The following is a 16,148-nucleotide window of genomic DNA, read 5'->3' as shown; positions in this document are numbered from 1 at the left end:
CATGCACTAACATCAGAAAACACCTTTGACAATAAGTGAAAACGAGAATTAAAAAATTGAATCATATATGTGTACATATCAGCAGGGCCTGATAGAAAAAATGAGTGATAGGATATGGGGTGTTTCTGGGGGTTTTGTTGCGCTTTCAAAGTATCAGTGTTGTTTAAAGAAAGTATTAATTCTCCAGTCATCCAATCTCCACCTTCCTAGGGAGAAGAGTAACTAAATGCTAGACATTTATTTTCACAAAACCCAAGTAATCCTGGTGTCATATGTCACCAAGGAGCCTAACAAAGCCCATTCCTTTTACTCCAGCTCTATTCCCACTGGGCAGCTACCTGTACTCAAAGGCTGATAAAGAATATCTAACCCTCAGAACAAAATCTTGGGATTGTATCCAGGGTGGGTGCAAGGTAATAGATTTTATTTCCCTATGTCACAAAGGAAATCAGCCTTCTTATGTTTTGGTGAACAGTCCATTTTCATCAGCTATTCTGCCACCTGCCGGTAATTTTCGGTATCATGAGAAACTAGGAAGTATCAATAGTATTAACAACAACAAAACCTGCTCTCTCTAGCCAAAGGACCAGGGAAGAGGTAGCCTAGCAAAATAGAAAACTTTTAGATAATAACTGCTCTACTTCCAGCCAAATGCCACAGAAAGAATTGTGGCTCACCTCTACCCATACCTAGTAAAGTCTAGGTATATGGGGTACCTAGACTTCCTCTCAGCAGGCCAGTAAAGAAGTGGTCCTCCTCTTCACTGCTGGATTGGTATCAGAGGAAACATGGTAGAGAATCGTACTTTCACCAACACCTGGTGATAGCAAGGTTATTCCTATTTCCCAGTATCAGTGGAGGCCATATGGGAAGGTGGAACTCCTACCCCTGCCCATCAGTAATGAGGAGCCCCTCTTCTCAGGTGTTAATGGAGACTAAGTGGGGAACCTGGATTCCTACACCTACCTGGCTGTAACAAGGTACCTTACCCCCACTTCCTCTACTTGATTAGTATCAGAAGAAGCAAACTGAAACAGAAGGTTTAAATATGATCCAGAGTCCCAAATGTCCAGGCTTTAATAAAAAAGCACTCATCATATCAAGAATGAGAAAGATCTTGAACTGAATGAAAACAGACAATACCTAGATGATCAACGCGGTAGAATTATCTGACAAAGATTCTAAAACAGTCATCATAAAAATGTTTCAACAAGCAACTATGAAGATACTTGAAACAAACAAAAAAATAGAAAGTCCCAGCAAAGAAAAGTTTCAGCAAAGAAATAGAAGAACTGAATGGAAATTTTATAACTAAAAAATACAATAACAACAAAACCCCTCAATGGATGGGCTCAACAGCAGAGTGGAGGGGACAGAGGAAAGAATCAGTGACTTGAAAGATAAAACAATGGAAATTACTCAATCTGAACAACAGAGAAAATAGAATGAAAAAAAAAAAAGAACAGAGTCACACGGACTTGTGGGATTATAACAAAAGATCTAACATTTGTGTCATCAGATTCCCAGAAGAAGAGAAAAAGAACAGGACTGAAAAACGTACTAAAAGAAATAATGAGTAAAACTCCCCAAATTTAGCAGATGATAAACCTACAGATTCAAGAAGCTGAGCAAACCCCAAAGAAGATAAACCCAAACAAATTCATGCCAAGACACATCATTGTCAAATTGCAGAAAACTAAAAACAAAGAAAAAAAATCTTGAAATCCGTGAAAAATGACACCTTACATACCATGGATAAACAATTTGAATGACAGCACATTTCTCATCAGAGACCATGGAGGCCGGAGAAGTGGTACAAATTTTTCAAGCACTGAAAGAAGACTGTCAACCCAGATTCCTATATCCAGCAAAAATATCCTTTAAGAATGAAGGGGCGGGCTTCCCTGGTGGCACAGTGGTTGAGAGTCTGCCTGCCGATGCAGGGGACACGGGTTCGTGCCCCGGTCCGGGAAGATCCCACATGCCGCGGAGCGGCTGGGCCCGTGAGCCATGGCCGCTGAGCCTGTGCTCCGTGACAGGAGAAGCCACAACAGTGAGAGGCCCGCATACCGCAAAAAAAAAAAAAAAAGAATGAAGGGGCTACCACTCAACAACAAAAAAGACAAACAACTCAATTAAAAAGTGAGCAAGAGATTTGAATAGAATTTCTCCAAAGAAGATATCTAAATGGTCAGCAAGCACATGGAAAGATGTTCAATGCCATTAGTCATTAGGGAAATGCAAATCAATACCACAGTAAGATACCACTTCACACTTTCCAGAATGGCTGTAATTTTTAAAAATGGAAAATAACAAGTGTGGTGAGGATGAGGTGAAATTGAAACCCTAATACACTGGTGGCAGGAATGTAAAATGTTGCAGCTGCTGTGGAACACAGTTTGGAGGCTCCTCAATATGTTAAACATAGAACACAGTCCAGTAATTTCACTCTAGGTAGATCCCAAAGAACTAAAAGCAGGTACTCATACAAATACTTGTACGTGCATACTCATAGCAGCATGATATTCATAATAGCCCAAAGTTATAAACAACCCAAATGTCCATGGATGAATGAATGGATAAAAAAACTGTGGTATATACATACAATGGCATATTATTTGGACATAACAAAGAAGTACTGACGTGCTACAAGTTGGATGAACCTCGAAAACATTATGCTAAATGAAATAAGCCAGGCTTCAGTTGTTGCAGCACACAGGCTCAGTAGTTGTGGCACACCGGCCCAGCTGCTCCGTGGCACGTGGGACCCTCGCGCACCAGGGATCAAACTCATGTCCCCTCGCACTGACAGGCAGATTCTCAACCACCGCGCCTCCTTCCCTTGCGGGAAGTCCCGCAAACTTTTACTACAAGGTGAATTTATCAAGTAGGCCCTTATACCCATAACAACTGAACACCATAACCATCACTGGCTTTATCTGAAATGAATTTGAAAAAGTATCTTGCGGGCTTCACTGGTGGCGCAGTGGTTGGGAGTCTGCCTGCCGATACGGGGGGCGCGGGTTTGTGCCCCGGTCCAGGAGAATCCCACATCCAGCATGTGGCGGGGCGGCTGGGCCTGCGTGTCCGGAGCCTGTGCGGCGGGAGAGACCGCAGCAGTAAGAGGCCCATATACCGCAAAAAAAAAAAAAAAAAAAAAAACCCACAAAAAAAGTATCTTGTTTCCTTGTTTGTTTTTTTGTTTTGTTTTTTCATTTGACACAAAATAAAGAGGCTATCAAATGTTATCTTCTTTTTTTTTTAGCATACTGCTATAAGTTAAGGGTTGTAACATAGTTTAAATGAGTCAAAACACAAATTTTGTTGAACTCCTTAGGTATATAAAAGCTGGATGCCAGCCTGTCTCTATTCTTATTATTTACTAATGATAGGCCCATTCTCCGAGCCAGCATTCTAATTTGAAGATCTAGGGATTGTTCTTTCTGTTCTGCCAATACTGTCTCTCACATCCCTGTCTAAATCTGTATCTTTTCTGTTTTCCTTTTCATCTTTTAAACTCAGCCACCTTTGAACCTATAAAAGACATTATAATGCAAAGAGTATTGGCACCTGAGTCAGGTAAATCTGGGCTTGAATTAGGTAAACCTTGGGCAAGATGGTCCTTTGAACTTCAGCTTCCATATCTGTAAAATGGGAATAAAATCTACCTTTCAGGGTTGTTGTAAGGATTAGAAATATTATCATGCAGATCACTCAGCATAGCATATGGCACCAGCAGATATTCAGCAATGCTATTATTTAAACTACTTTCATTATTATGGTTACCCTTGTCCAGGTTGGTCTGCTTTACTGTGTCACATGACAATTCTCCCTACCCATTTCTAAGACTACTCCCCTATTGTAAAACCAACATAATATTCTCTGCTGTGTTTCTCCTATCATTTAACCTTGTCTATACTTTCAAAGGTAGCACTACCCTCAGCCACAGCTGGGATGTTTTTTATCCTAGCACAAAGAGTACACAAATTAGTAGCTGTTATCCAGTTCATTCCACTACTTTTCCTGTTGCAGCTTCTTTACAGCTTCCTAACACTGAATGAACATGTAGTAACTTACAACTACAATATAAATGAATCCAAAGGGGTAAAGGAGAAAGGTCTGTAAATGGGATGGGAAAGATCTAAAGGACCTGAACCATGCTCTAAATCATCCTGGGGCAACAATGAGTTAGTGACCATCTTCTAGGAGAGAAGGGAAACTTTTCCTATCAAAAGCCATGGATTTAGAGAAAATAGACTAGTTTAAAGCTTTATAAGGAACAGAATCATGAGAGAAATGATCTACCTTTAAAAATAGACATTGTCAAAAGTAGTAAAAATTAGTCTCAAGAACAATATCTGAGCATCAGCAAGTCCTATAGTTTTACCTGCAAAATATATCCTAAGACTGACCACTTCTCATTGTTTCCTTGGCCACAATCGTAGTTCTGAATGGCTGACCCTGCTTCCACTCTTCCCCCACTTCCAAAATCATTTTCTACAGATCAGTGAGAATTACCTGATTTTAAAATTTGGCTTATGATATTATTATGGTGTTTTGATTTATACTTTTTTTCCTCCTCTTTCTTATCTTCTTTTGAATTAATCAAGTTTTGGTCTTATTTTGTTATTTTAATTCCCCTTTTTCTCCTCTTGGTTCAGAAATAACACACTGTTTTTTCCTATTATTTTGGTACCTACCCTTACAATACATACTTAAATATTCATTAATTAAAATAATTAATTAAAGCATAAATCCAATAAATCTTGACAAAAAATATGACAGCTTTAATTACAATTCCTCTCCTGCTTTATGTGTTACTATTGTGTTTTTTTACTGCCAGAAGCAGTTGTTTTTTTCTGATGTAATTTTATTTTATTTATTTATTTTAACATCTTTATTGGGGTATAATTGCTTTACAATGGTGTGTTAGTTTCTGCTCCATAACAAAGTGAATCAGCTATACACATACACATGTTCCCATATCTCCTCCCTCTTGCATCTCCCTCCCTCCCACCCTCCCTATCCCACCCCTTCAGGCGGTCACAAAGCACCGAGCTGATATCCCTGTGCCATGCGGCTGCTTCCCACCAGCTATCTACCTTACGTTTGCTACTGTATATATGTCCATGCCTCTCTCCCGCCCTGTCACAGCTCACCCTTCCCCCTCCCCGTATCCTCAAGTCCGTTCTCCAGTAGGTCTGTGTCTTTATTCCTGTCTTACCCCTAGGCTCTTCATGACATTTTTTTTTCTTAAATTCCATATATATGTGTTAGCATACGGTATTTGTCTTTTTCTTTCTGACTTACTTCACTCTGTATGACAGACTCTAGGTCTATCCACCTCATTACAAATAGCTCAATTTCGTTTCTTTTTATGGCTGAGTAATATTCCATTGTATATATGTGCCACATCTTCTTTATCCAATCATCTGATGATGGGCACTTAGGTTGTTTCCATCTCCAGGCTATTGTAAATAGAGCTGCAATGAACATTTTGGTACATGACTCTTTTTGAATTATGGTTTTCTCAGGGTATATGCCCAGTAGTGGGATTGCTGGGTCATATGGTAGTTCTATTTGTAGTTTTTTAAGGAACCTCCATACTGTTCTCCATAGTGGCTGAACCAATTCACATTCCCACCAGCAGTGCAAGAGTGTTCCCTTTTCTCCACACCCTCTCCAGCATTTATTGTTTCTAGATTTTTTGATGATGGCCATTCTGACTGGTGTGAGATGATATTTCATTGTAGTTTTGATTTGCATTTCTCTAATGATTAATGATGTTGAGCATTCTTTCATGTGTTTGTTGGCAGTCTGTATATCTTCTTTGGAGAAATGTCTATTTAGGTTTTCTGCCCATTTTTGGATTGGGTTGTTTGTTTTTTTGTTATTGAGCTGCGTGAGCTGCTTGTAAATTTTGGAGATTAATCCTTTGTCAGTTGCTTCATTTGCAAATATTTTCTCCCATTCTGAGGGTTGTCTTTTGGTCTTGTTTATGGTTTCCCTTGCTGTGCAAAAGCTTTGAAGTTTCATTAGGTCCCATTTGTTTATTTTTGTTTTTATTTCCATTTCTCTAGGAGGTGGGTCAGAAAGGATCTTGCTGTGATTTATGTCATAGAGTGTTCTGCCTATGTTTTCCTCTAAGAGTTTGATAGTTTCTGGCCTTACATTTAGGTCTTTAATCCATTTTGAGCTTATTTTTGTGTATGGTGTTAGGGAGTGATCTAATCTCATAGTTTTACAGGTACCTGTCCAGTTTTCCCAGCACGACTTATTGAAGAGGCTGTCCTTTCTCCACTGTACATTCCTGCCACCTTTATCAAAGATAAGGTGTCCATATGTGCGTGGGTTTATCTCTGGGCTTTCTATCCTGTTCCATTGATCTATATTTCTGTTTTTGTGCCAGTACCATACTGTCTTGATTACTGTAGCTTTGTAGTATAGTCTGAAGTCAGGGAGCCTGATTCCTCCAGCTCCATTTTTTGTTCTCAAGATTGCTTTGGCTATTCGGGGTCTTTTGTGTTTCCATACAAATTGTGAAATTTTTTGTTCTAGTTCTGTGAAAAATGCCAGTGGTAGTTTGATAGGGATTGCACTGAATCTATAGATTGCTTTGGGTAGTACAGTCATTTTCACAATGTTGATTCTTCCAATCCAAGAACATGGTATATCTCTCCATCTATTTGTATCATCTTTAATTTCTTTCATCAGTGTCTTATAATTTTCTGAATACAGGTCTTTTGTCTCCTTAGGTAGGTTTATTCCAAGATATTTTATTCTTTTTGTTGCAATGGTAAATGGGAATGTTTTCTTGATTTCACTTTCAGATTTTTCATCATTAGTATATAGGAATGCCAGAGATTTCTGTGCATTAATTTTGTATCCTGCTACTTTACCAAATTCATTGATTAGCTCTAGTGGTTTTCTGGTAGCATCTTTAGTATTCTCTATGTATAGTATCATGTCATCTGCAAACAGTGACAGCTTTACTTCTTCTTTTCCGATTTGGATTCCTTTTAATTCCTTTTCTTCTCTGATTGCTGTGGCTAAAACTTCCAAAAGTATGTTGAATAAGAGTGGTGAGAGTGAGCAACCTTGTCTTGTTCTTGATCTTAGTGGAAATGCTTTCAGTTTTTCACCATTGAGGATGATGTTGGCTGTGGGCTTGTCATATATGGCCTTTATTATGTTGAGGAAAGTTCCCTCTATGCCTACTTTCAGAAGCAGTTGTTTTTTAAATGCAGTAATTATTTATTTAGATTTAGCCACACATTTCTTGGTTTACCAGTTCTTCTCCCATCTAATCCATCTTCTTTGCTCAAATCATCCTTTCTGTAGTAAATCTTTTTAAAAGTTCTTTTTTTTTTTAACAGTTCTTTTGACAAGGGTATATTAGTGGTAAATTCCTTCAGGTTTCAATTTGTTTGAAATGTTTTACTTATTTTTGATTCTGGAATAATATTTTAGCTAAGTATAGAAGTCAAGGTTGGCAATTATTATCTCTCAGCTTATCAGACCCACATTGCAACTTTGGAATAAAACAGAGACAAGACCACTCTGCAATTACAAAAATGTGCAAACATCCCCTCTTAACATGCATATTTGCTACTTTTTGTTGTTGTTTTAACCAATTTTAGCTCCAATCCCTCTTTAATCCTTCCATCTCCTAGATAAAAATTTAGATACCCAACCATTGAAATACCCCTGCTTCTTGACAATATTCAGTCCAGAATTGGCCCTTACTATTCTAAACTCTAGTTGAGAATCATCCAACAGCAGCCCAGTCTCTACAAGAGGCTCCTCCTAACTTCCCCTTACTGAACTGATCCCGTAGTCCCACTGCAGCATTCTCTTCCTTGCTGCAGCAAGAAACCCAATTTTTTTTTTTTTTTTTTTTTTTTTTTTGCATTACGCGGGCCTCTCACTGTTGTGGCCTCTCCCGTTGTGGAGCACAGGCTCCGGACGCGAAAGCTCAGCGGCCATGGCTCACGGACCTAGCCTCTCCGTGTCATGTGGGATCTTCCCGGACCGGGGCACGAACCCATATCCCCTGCATCGGTAGGGGGACTCTCAACCACTGCGCCACCAGGGAAGCCCAAGAAACCCAATTTTTTGACTTCAGGTTTGTTCCCAGTGGTCTTTGGTCAATGGGCTTTGACAAGGATGTTGGTAAAAATTCTCCAATAATCTCACAGGGCCCACAGATGACTTCTGACTTTAAAATTTTATTATGGAAAATTTCAAACATTTACAAAAAGAAAGAGACTAGTATAACAAATCCCTGTGTATCCATCGCCCAGTTTTAACAATGATCACTTCATGTTTCAATCTTATTTTACCCCCACCCACTTCTCCCCCATCTTGGATTATTTGGAAGCAAACCCCAGCTATCATATCTTTTCACCTGCAACTATTTCAAGATGTATCGCTAAAAGATAAGCACTTTTTAAAAAATGTATCACATCAACAACTTTAATAATAATTCCTTATAAATCATTAAGTATCCAGTAAGTGTTTATCAACATTCAAGTTTCTCCAAATATCTCATAATATTTTTTCTTGAATTAGAATACAATAAAGTCCATACTCTGCAACTGCTTGATGTCTCTTAATTCTCTTTTAGGCTATAGGTTTCCTCTCCATCTTCGTCTTTTTTTTTTTTTCTCCCAATTTATTTGTTGAAGAACCCAGGTCATTTGCTCTGAAGAGTATGCCCATAGTCTGGATTTGCACCTCTGAGGTATCATTTTATGTCTCCTGTATTCCTTCTAAATAAGTAGTAAGCTAACTACCGGCTGATCAGATTCAGACCGAAGGGGTTGTGTTTTTTTTTGCAGGACTACTTCATAGGTGGAATTGTGTACTCCACCTATGATCAGAAGGACATGCTTGTCTCTCCTTTTGTGATGGATAACAGCTATCATTGATCATTGACTAGATACATTAATTCATTAGGAGTTACAAAATGCTGATATTGTAAAATGCCATTCCTTCTTCATTCATTTGCTAGAAAACTTCTATAAAGAGAAAATTTCCCCTCATCTTGTGTTCCCACAGAAAAAATAGGATAAATGCTTACTGCTTTCCAGTTTCAACAAAATGAATTAGTGGTTCCCCTAGCATTCTCCAACAATGACCAATGAGTTTGTATGTTTAAGAATCACTGTAAACTCATAGATTTAAACAAACCTGATACGTTTAGATCCACTGCATATAGTATCCATTTTGACACTCAAATTGTCCCATCTTTGGCCAGTGGGAACTGTTCTAGTTGCTTCTGAGTCCTTTTGATAGAATTCTAACAGTTTTTGAAAACTTCCTTGCTTATCTTGGATAATTCCTGCCCCATACCTGAAATTAGCCATTTCTCCAAGGAGTTCCTTTTAGTGTGAAATGGTATTGAGATAGCTCAGATTGGACACCAGGGGTGTTCATTGCTACTGGGTTATTGTTTCTAGGTCTTTTCAGGATAAAGTTAGAATATGTTTTAGGATAAAATACACCATGAGCTCTGTATAACTATGAGTATATACCATGTATAAGAGTATAACTGTGAGTTATACTTCCAATTTAAATTCAGAATATAGAGTTTTTACTTAACTTCATCCATCATAAATCTGTATCTCTTTATTCTACATCAAAAATTCTGGTTCACAAAGACACTAACATTATTACTCATTTGTTTTATCCCACAATACACCCACAATACTTTCAAAATAACAATACCGACACTACCACCAACAATATGACTACCTAAAATGTTTTTGCACTTCTTTTTGTCCTTAGAGTATATCCCACTTGGGATGTCATAGTCAAATTATTGTGTTTTAAAATCATTTGGATAGTTTGGTTGGGGTCATTTTACATTTTTATAATAAAAGCCCTTGTGATATGGCTTCATGTGGTGGAGAGAAAATTTTTCAGATCTATATGTATAAAAAAGAGAAGAGTACTCTGTGGACTTCTAAATTCTGAATTAAATGTAGAGTAACTTAAGATGCTTTAATGACAGTATTTGGAATCAGTCCTTCTGTTAATTTCACTTGGCAAGTACTAAGAGATGATGATCCCTGGTGCCTATGGCTGCAAAAATACGACATGGCTAAATTCCTTGGTTGCAATATCTTAAAAGGTCACTAGATTATGCTACTTCACAAAAGTATCTTTCTGAATCTCTTTTTCTCTCAGTTTATCTCTCCAAGTTCTTCTTCCCTGCGGATTACTAACCTTCAAAAAATTCTGTCCCCATTCCTTCTTCTTCTCTTTGCCTTTGCTAGCTTCCTCCCCAGAAACTCAGGAGCTTATATGTTTGTGTGTATACTTGGGAAGAGGAATTGCTACATAAACTAGGGAGTGAGAATGGAGGAGGTAGGGGGATAGACAGCTGCAAGGATCTGAGCTGGTAGACTGAAACAAACCCTCATCCTAAACAACTCAGAGCTCAGATTTCTTCTTTAGACAGCTGGCTTTTTTAGTCCTGAAATCTCTACAAAAATGGGGGAGGGGCTGTGAACTACCTCTGCTATGCACCTTATTTAAAGTCAGCTACCTCCTAGATATGTTCTGTAGAAACTAAACGCAATATTCAGTACAGCAGGGATGAGGGTGGTGAATGAAATGCATACAGTTGTCCACTCTAATTTTTAAAGGCCAGGAGCTCATTACTGACAATGCTGAAGGGCTGCCTGCAGTAGGCAGTGACTAGAATCATATAAGCTCGAACTGGATATCTGACTTGCTTGTCATATTTCTGTCCTCCCACCCGCACTTGGCACCCTATACTCCATATTGTTTCTAATCCTACCCTCCCCACTCCCCCCACTCCAACACCCTACCCCCACCAATGCTCCTGGAATCTTGGACTTAGCTATTTTTAAAACAGTCAACTCAGTAGCCACCTCCCTCCCCTGCTCAGCTGTCCAGTACTCCAGCCAGCCATATACTCCCCCTTCCCCCCACACCAGATCTTCTCTGGTTCCCTGACCTCAGTGAGATTGCAGCCGGTCTGGGGACCTAGGGGAGACATGGAGAAAGAGACGGGGTATCCCCTGGCTGGAGCTGACTGACAGTAGACAGTCATGGCTGGAGAATTGGATATCAGACTAATGTTTGACCTCTGGAAACAGTAAGTCAAAATGAAACTGCAATTCCTCTAATAAGCTTTTGGAGTTAGAATTGAAGTTAGAATTTCATAAAATTACAAAATCTACTTGGATGTCTCTGGTCCAAAAGCTAGGATCTCTCCCATACCAAGGTGCCCCAATCTCCATTTCTCCTTCTGTCTTATTTCTTTCTGGCCTCTGGCCATTAGAAATTTAAACCTCCGTCTCTCCTCTGAGAGTCAGCTCTCTTCTTATCTTGTTACCTCAAGACTTCTGATGAAGTCTCCTTTAATATGTGTCCCACATTTCCTATTCTGTGGTTTTCTCACCAAGGCCAAATTTAGCCTGAGATGATTAGCCACTGATACTCTTCTACCCTGCTCCTACTTAGCAGTGCCCTTCACATTGGGCTTCCAAGGCTGCGGGTTACTCCTCATTGTAAATGATTTCTCCCCACAACTCTAGTCCCATCATCCTGTTCTTCCTCCTGCATGACTCCCTCAATCTTATCCTTATCCCAGGAGAGGGTAGTTTGGCAAAAGGGAGTTAGCCCCTCCCCAAGCTCTGTTCTCATCAAAAGATTGAGAACTTCTAAACTTGCAAGGTAAGGTTAATGGAAAGAGTGGTTCTTCAGTGAGGTTTGGAAAAATACAAGAAGAAATGTTGACTTACAAACAAATATTTATTTGCATGCTTGGCTTGCATCCCATTATCCCCTGAGAGAGAGGGATTATAATTTTTGCTCTCTAGAGTAGATGAAAGAGACTGGTTCCCTTTTCATTTGAATACTGACATTCCAGAGAACAGGGATGGTTATACCACCCTTACCCCTTCTCGCTGAAAATTCTGACACAAAGGAGGAAAATAAATGAATGACTCTGGAGGGTGTCCCCTCCTGATAGGGAAGGGCAAATAAGAGGTATGTTTCTGAAGCATTTTCAGATCCTAATTCTGTTGGGGAGCCCACTAGTATGATTGAGATCTGATCTATCCAGATGATTCCTCCTTTTTTGACATTTCTGCTGTTTGGTAGCTCAGAATGGGGCAATACAGTGGACTCTGCCCCCCTGAGTTCACTCAACCTTTCTTCCACCCCCACCTAGGGGTATTGCATAAGGGACCTGAAAGTGGCCACAAGAGCAGGGCACAGAGGCTTAACAGCCTCGCTTTTAGATCAGGGAGCCCCATTCTCCCCAAACTCCAGTCTGCTCATCTTTTTCCTGATCTCCCGAGATCCTCTTCACACGATTCTGAACAATCTTCAACTCTTCTCTTTCCCCATGCCCAGCCAAATCTCTTTTTTCAGTCCCTTACAGGACGTCCGGTCAAAATTCACTAGGTAGGAGGGTCACCAGCTGGAAAGAACCGGAACCTGGGGGGACCTGGCTGGATAGGTATGGGGGATCCAGGCCAGTCCCCTAGTCCCTGGTGCCCCCATGGCAGTCCCCCAACTCTAAGCATTCTCACTCTCCTGCTGCTCCTCTGTGGACATGGTAAGGAAGGGTTAGATAAGGGTTTGGGGAATCTAGGGGGTAGGCTGCTATGTAGGGGTGGGCATGTGAGCTTGGGTGAGTGAGAAGAGATGGGTGCTGAGGAATTCCAGTCACTCGCCCCACTCTCAGATGGGTATATTTTATTTTCCATTCAACTTGGGGAAGGGCACTGGGAAAGCCCTTGATCCACAGGGAGAATAGATCTAGCTGGGCTTACACATGTTTAGCAAGATTGAAAGAGGACAAGACTAGAAAGCTGGGGGGCTGGGGGCTCGCGGCTGCGCACTGGGGACTGTGGAAGGCTCTCAGTTGGGTTTTAGGATCGGCTGGAATCCCCTGATGAGGTTTGGGAGAGTTATGGTTGAGCGGGGATCTGGGGACCATCTCACGATCCTCTCTCCCTTCCGTCCTCAGCTCATTCTCAGTGCAAGATCCTCCGCTGCAATGCTGAGTATGTATCTTCCACTCTGAGCCTTAGAGGTGGGGGTTCACCAGGAGCCCTTCGAGGAGGAGGCCGGGGTGGAGGGGTGGGCTCCAGCGGCCTCTGCCGAGCCCTCCGCTCCTACGCGCTCTGCACTCGGCGCACGGCCCGCACCTGCCGCGGGGACCTCGCCTTCCATTCTGCTGTGCACGGCATCGAAGACCTGATGATCCAGCACAACTGCTCCCGCCAGGGCCCCACGGCCCCTCCCCCACCCCGGGGCCCAGCCCTTCCAGGCGCAGGCCCGGTGCGCTCCTCTGGTCCCCCAGCCCCGGACCCCTGTGACTATGAAGGCCGGTTTTTCCGGCTGAACGGTCAGCCCCCAGGCTTCTTGCATTGCGCCTCCTTCGGGGACCCTCACGTGCGCAGCTTCCATCACCACTTTCACACGTGCCGTGTCCAAGGAGCTTGGCCCTTGCTGGATAATGACTTCCTTTTTGTCCAGGCCACCAGCTCCCCCGTGGCATCGGGGGCCGACGCCACCACCACCCGGAAGGTCAGGGACTCAATTGCTCCTCCAGATCCTCCCAGGGTCACCTCAGGGTACCACTCCCATGCCGTTCCCACTATTTCTCAGCAATGCTCCCTATTCCCTTTCCTCCTCAACCGGTCTCACATCTTGAATCACCCCCTCCTACCAAACACTCGCTCCTGTAAATCACTTTCCCTCAGTGGGAATTTCATGCCAATGCAGAAAACACTGAAGAGAAATTTGGAAAGAGGAAAGTTGAGGAGCCCTGGGTTGAGGAGTTACAGAAAGGAAACTTTTCCTTCTCCTGTGGGAGTTTCCGAGGTTGAGACCAAATAAGAAAGAGAGGGGTTGAGCAGGGATAAAGCAATATTGGAACATAAAGAAGGGATCAAGGAGTGAGAACCATGATAAGCCTTTCATCTCTGCTGGGATCAGATCCCTGACTATGTAATGAGGCCTGACTGGTGGAAGCGGGTAGGATGCACTGAGCCCAAAATAAACTGTTTTCCCTCTTGCCCTCACAGCTCACCATTATATTTAAGAACATGCAGGAATGCATTGATCAGAAGGTCTACCAGGCTGAGGTGGACAATCTTCCCGCAGCCTTTGAAGATGGTTCTATCAATGGAGGTGACCGACCTGGGGGCTCAAGTTTATCCATTCGAACTGCTAACCCTGGGAGCCATGTGGAGATCCGAGCTGCCTACATTGGCACAACTATAATCATTCGGCAGACAGCTGGGCAGCTCTCCTTCTCCATCAAAGTAGCAGAGGATGTGGCCAGGGCCTTCTCAGCTGAGCAGGACTTGCAGCTCTGCGTTGGGGGATGCCCTCCAAGTCAGCGACTCTCACGCTCAGAGCGCAGTCATCGGGGAGCTATAACCATTGATACTGCCAGACAGCTGTGCAAGGAAGGGCTGCCAGTTGAAGACGCTTACTACCATTCCTGTGTCTTTGATGTTTTAATCTCTGGTGACCCCAACTTTACTGTGGCAGCGCAGGCAGCTCTGGAGGACGCCCGAGCCTTCCTGCCGGACTTGGAAAAACTGCACCTCTTCCCCTCGGATGCTGGGGTTCCTCTTCCCTCAGCAACTCTCCTAGCCCCACTCCTCTCTGAGGTCTTTGTTCTGTGGCTTTGCATTCAATAACTAGGCCAGCAATCTCATGACTGGTTTAGAAGTGATTTGTGGATAGAGATTGGCAAGAAAGAACGTAAAGAATCACTGAAGGAAATAGTGGGGACTAAGAGACACGTGAAACAATGACATTTATCCAGAGTGAGAGAGGCTGCAGTCCAGGGTTGAAATGATCACAGAGGGAGGATTCTGGGCAAGGTTTCTGCATTCCAGACCTCAGTAGGGGCTCTTCACTAATTTTCCCAGTCTTGTTTATAGTAAGCAAATTGTTCCAGTCCATCTACTCCTGAGATCACCCCTACAAGCTTAGAGGTTATGGGGTCCTGACCATCAGTAGAAAACTTAATAGAGAAGAACTGAAATAGAGAAGAACTGAAAGAGAAAGAGGTGATCATTACCCATCAGAAACTCAAAATCTAATGATATTTTCTCTTGGAAGGTGGAAAGAGGAGGAAATGATAAGGAGAAGAGTCTATTTGATAAGAATATGTGGGTAAGATGTGTTCTGCTTTCTTGGTTCAGAGATGAAGTGGGGGTTGTCTGGATTTTTGGTGAAGGGAATCTCTGTCTTTGGAGAATAGCACAGATAGGAAAGAAGCTATCATCCCCACCCCTAACTAATCTGTTATTAAAGTTATGAATTCTTCACATTTATTGCCTATGTTGAATCTCTTTACAGACGCTTAAGATGGCATAAAGACAATGTGTTCACTCCACTGAAAGAGGGCTCAGAAGTATCAGATATTGTTTCTGCCCTCAGGAAGTTTACAGGCTATTAGGGAGACAAAACTGATTCATGTGAAGGAGTGATGAGAGTGTAATTATTCACTAAATTCTATGGTACTATGAATCCAAATGGGAAGATGATTGATGAGAACTCAAGATATAATAAGAGGTAGTAGAGGAGATGGGATTTGAAGTGATCTTTGAAGATTGGGTAGGATTTGAATTAAGGACCTTCCAGGCAATGGACACCATCTGAATTTATACATAGATTCATGATTCAGTGAGGAAATCAGCAAAACTCAAATGAAGTAGACAAGAAGTAATGGGATAGAAGGGTAGATGGACAGAGGCCAGATTATGAAGTGCCTTGAAAGTGGGGCCAAAGAGTTTAAATTCAATTAACAGCTAACATTTATTGAGAGCTTAAAACTTGCCAGGCAATGTTCTAAACTTTTCTGGGTTTTTTTCGGCCATGCGGCACGGCTTGGTTCCCCAACCAGGGATTGGACCTGGGCCTGTGGCAGTGAAAGCGCCAAGTCTTAACCACTGGACCACCAGTGGTTCCCTAAACACTTTAAAATTATTAATTCATTTAATCCTCACAACTCTCTAAGGAAGGTAATATTCTTATCTCTATTTTTATACAAGGAAACTGAGGTACAGGAAGATTAAGCAACTTGCCCACAGTAATACAGCTAATAAATGGTAGAGCTAGAGACTGAACCCAGGCAATTT

At 41.8% G+C, this 16,148-nt stretch overlaps 1 protein-coding gene across 3 annotated transcripts; it reads left to right on the top strand.

Moving 5' to 3' along the window:
- The first annotated feature begins 10,969 nt into the window (after positions 1–10,969).
- Positions 10,970–15,336, top strand: HJV (hemojuvelin BMP co-receptor). Of its 3 annotated transcripts, XM_027091035.1 has the most exons (4): positions 10,983–11,128; positions 12,394–12,598; positions 13,013–13,575; positions 14,076–15,336. In XM_027091035.1, exons 2-4 carry the CDS (start codon positions 12,502–12,504, stop codon positions 14,697–14,699), a joined length of 1,284 nt encoding a protein of 427 aa, XP_026946836.1. In that variant the 5' UTR covers positions 10,983–11,128; positions 12,394–12,501; the 3' UTR covers positions 14,700–15,336. The 3 variants fall into 3 exon arrangements, with proteins under 3 accessions (XP_026946837.1, XP_026946836.1, XP_026946835.1); XM_027091036.1 differs by lacking the exon at positions 12,394–12,598 and having other exon boundaries at positions 10,970–11,128; XM_027091034.1 differs by lacking the exon at positions 10,983–11,128 and having other exon boundaries at positions 11,876–12,598.
- The last annotated feature ends 812 nt before the right edge of the window (positions 15,337–16,148 follow it).

This window comes from Aethalodelphis obliquidens, unplaced genomic scaffold (genome assembly GCF_003676395.1).
Source record: "Aethalodelphis obliquidens isolate GAN/ISIS:26980383/991018 unplaced genomic scaffold, ASM367639v1 scaffold70, whole genome shotgun sequence".
Classification (NCBI taxonomy): Eukaryota; Metazoa; Chordata; class Mammalia; order Artiodactyla; family Delphinidae; genus Aethalodelphis; species Aethalodelphis obliquidens.
Note: the sequence above shows the minus strand (reverse complement) of the source record. Positions and strands in the feature narration are given on the sequence as shown.

Excerpts from the sequence above, each read along its gene's own strand:
- HJV (XM_027091035.1), top strand. The coding sequence starts at position 12,502 with ATGGGGGATCCAGGCCAGTCCCCTAGTCCCTGGTGCCCCCATGGCAGT. Across the intron at positions 12,599-13,012 it reads GCTGCTCCTCTGTGGACATG|CTCATTCTCAGTGCAAGATC; the intron begins GTAAGGAAGGGT and ends TTCCGTCCTCAG. Across the intron at positions 13,576-14,075 it reads ACGCCACCACCACCCGGAAG|CTCACCATTATATTTAAGAA; the intron begins GTCAGGGACTCA and ends TTGCCCTCACAG.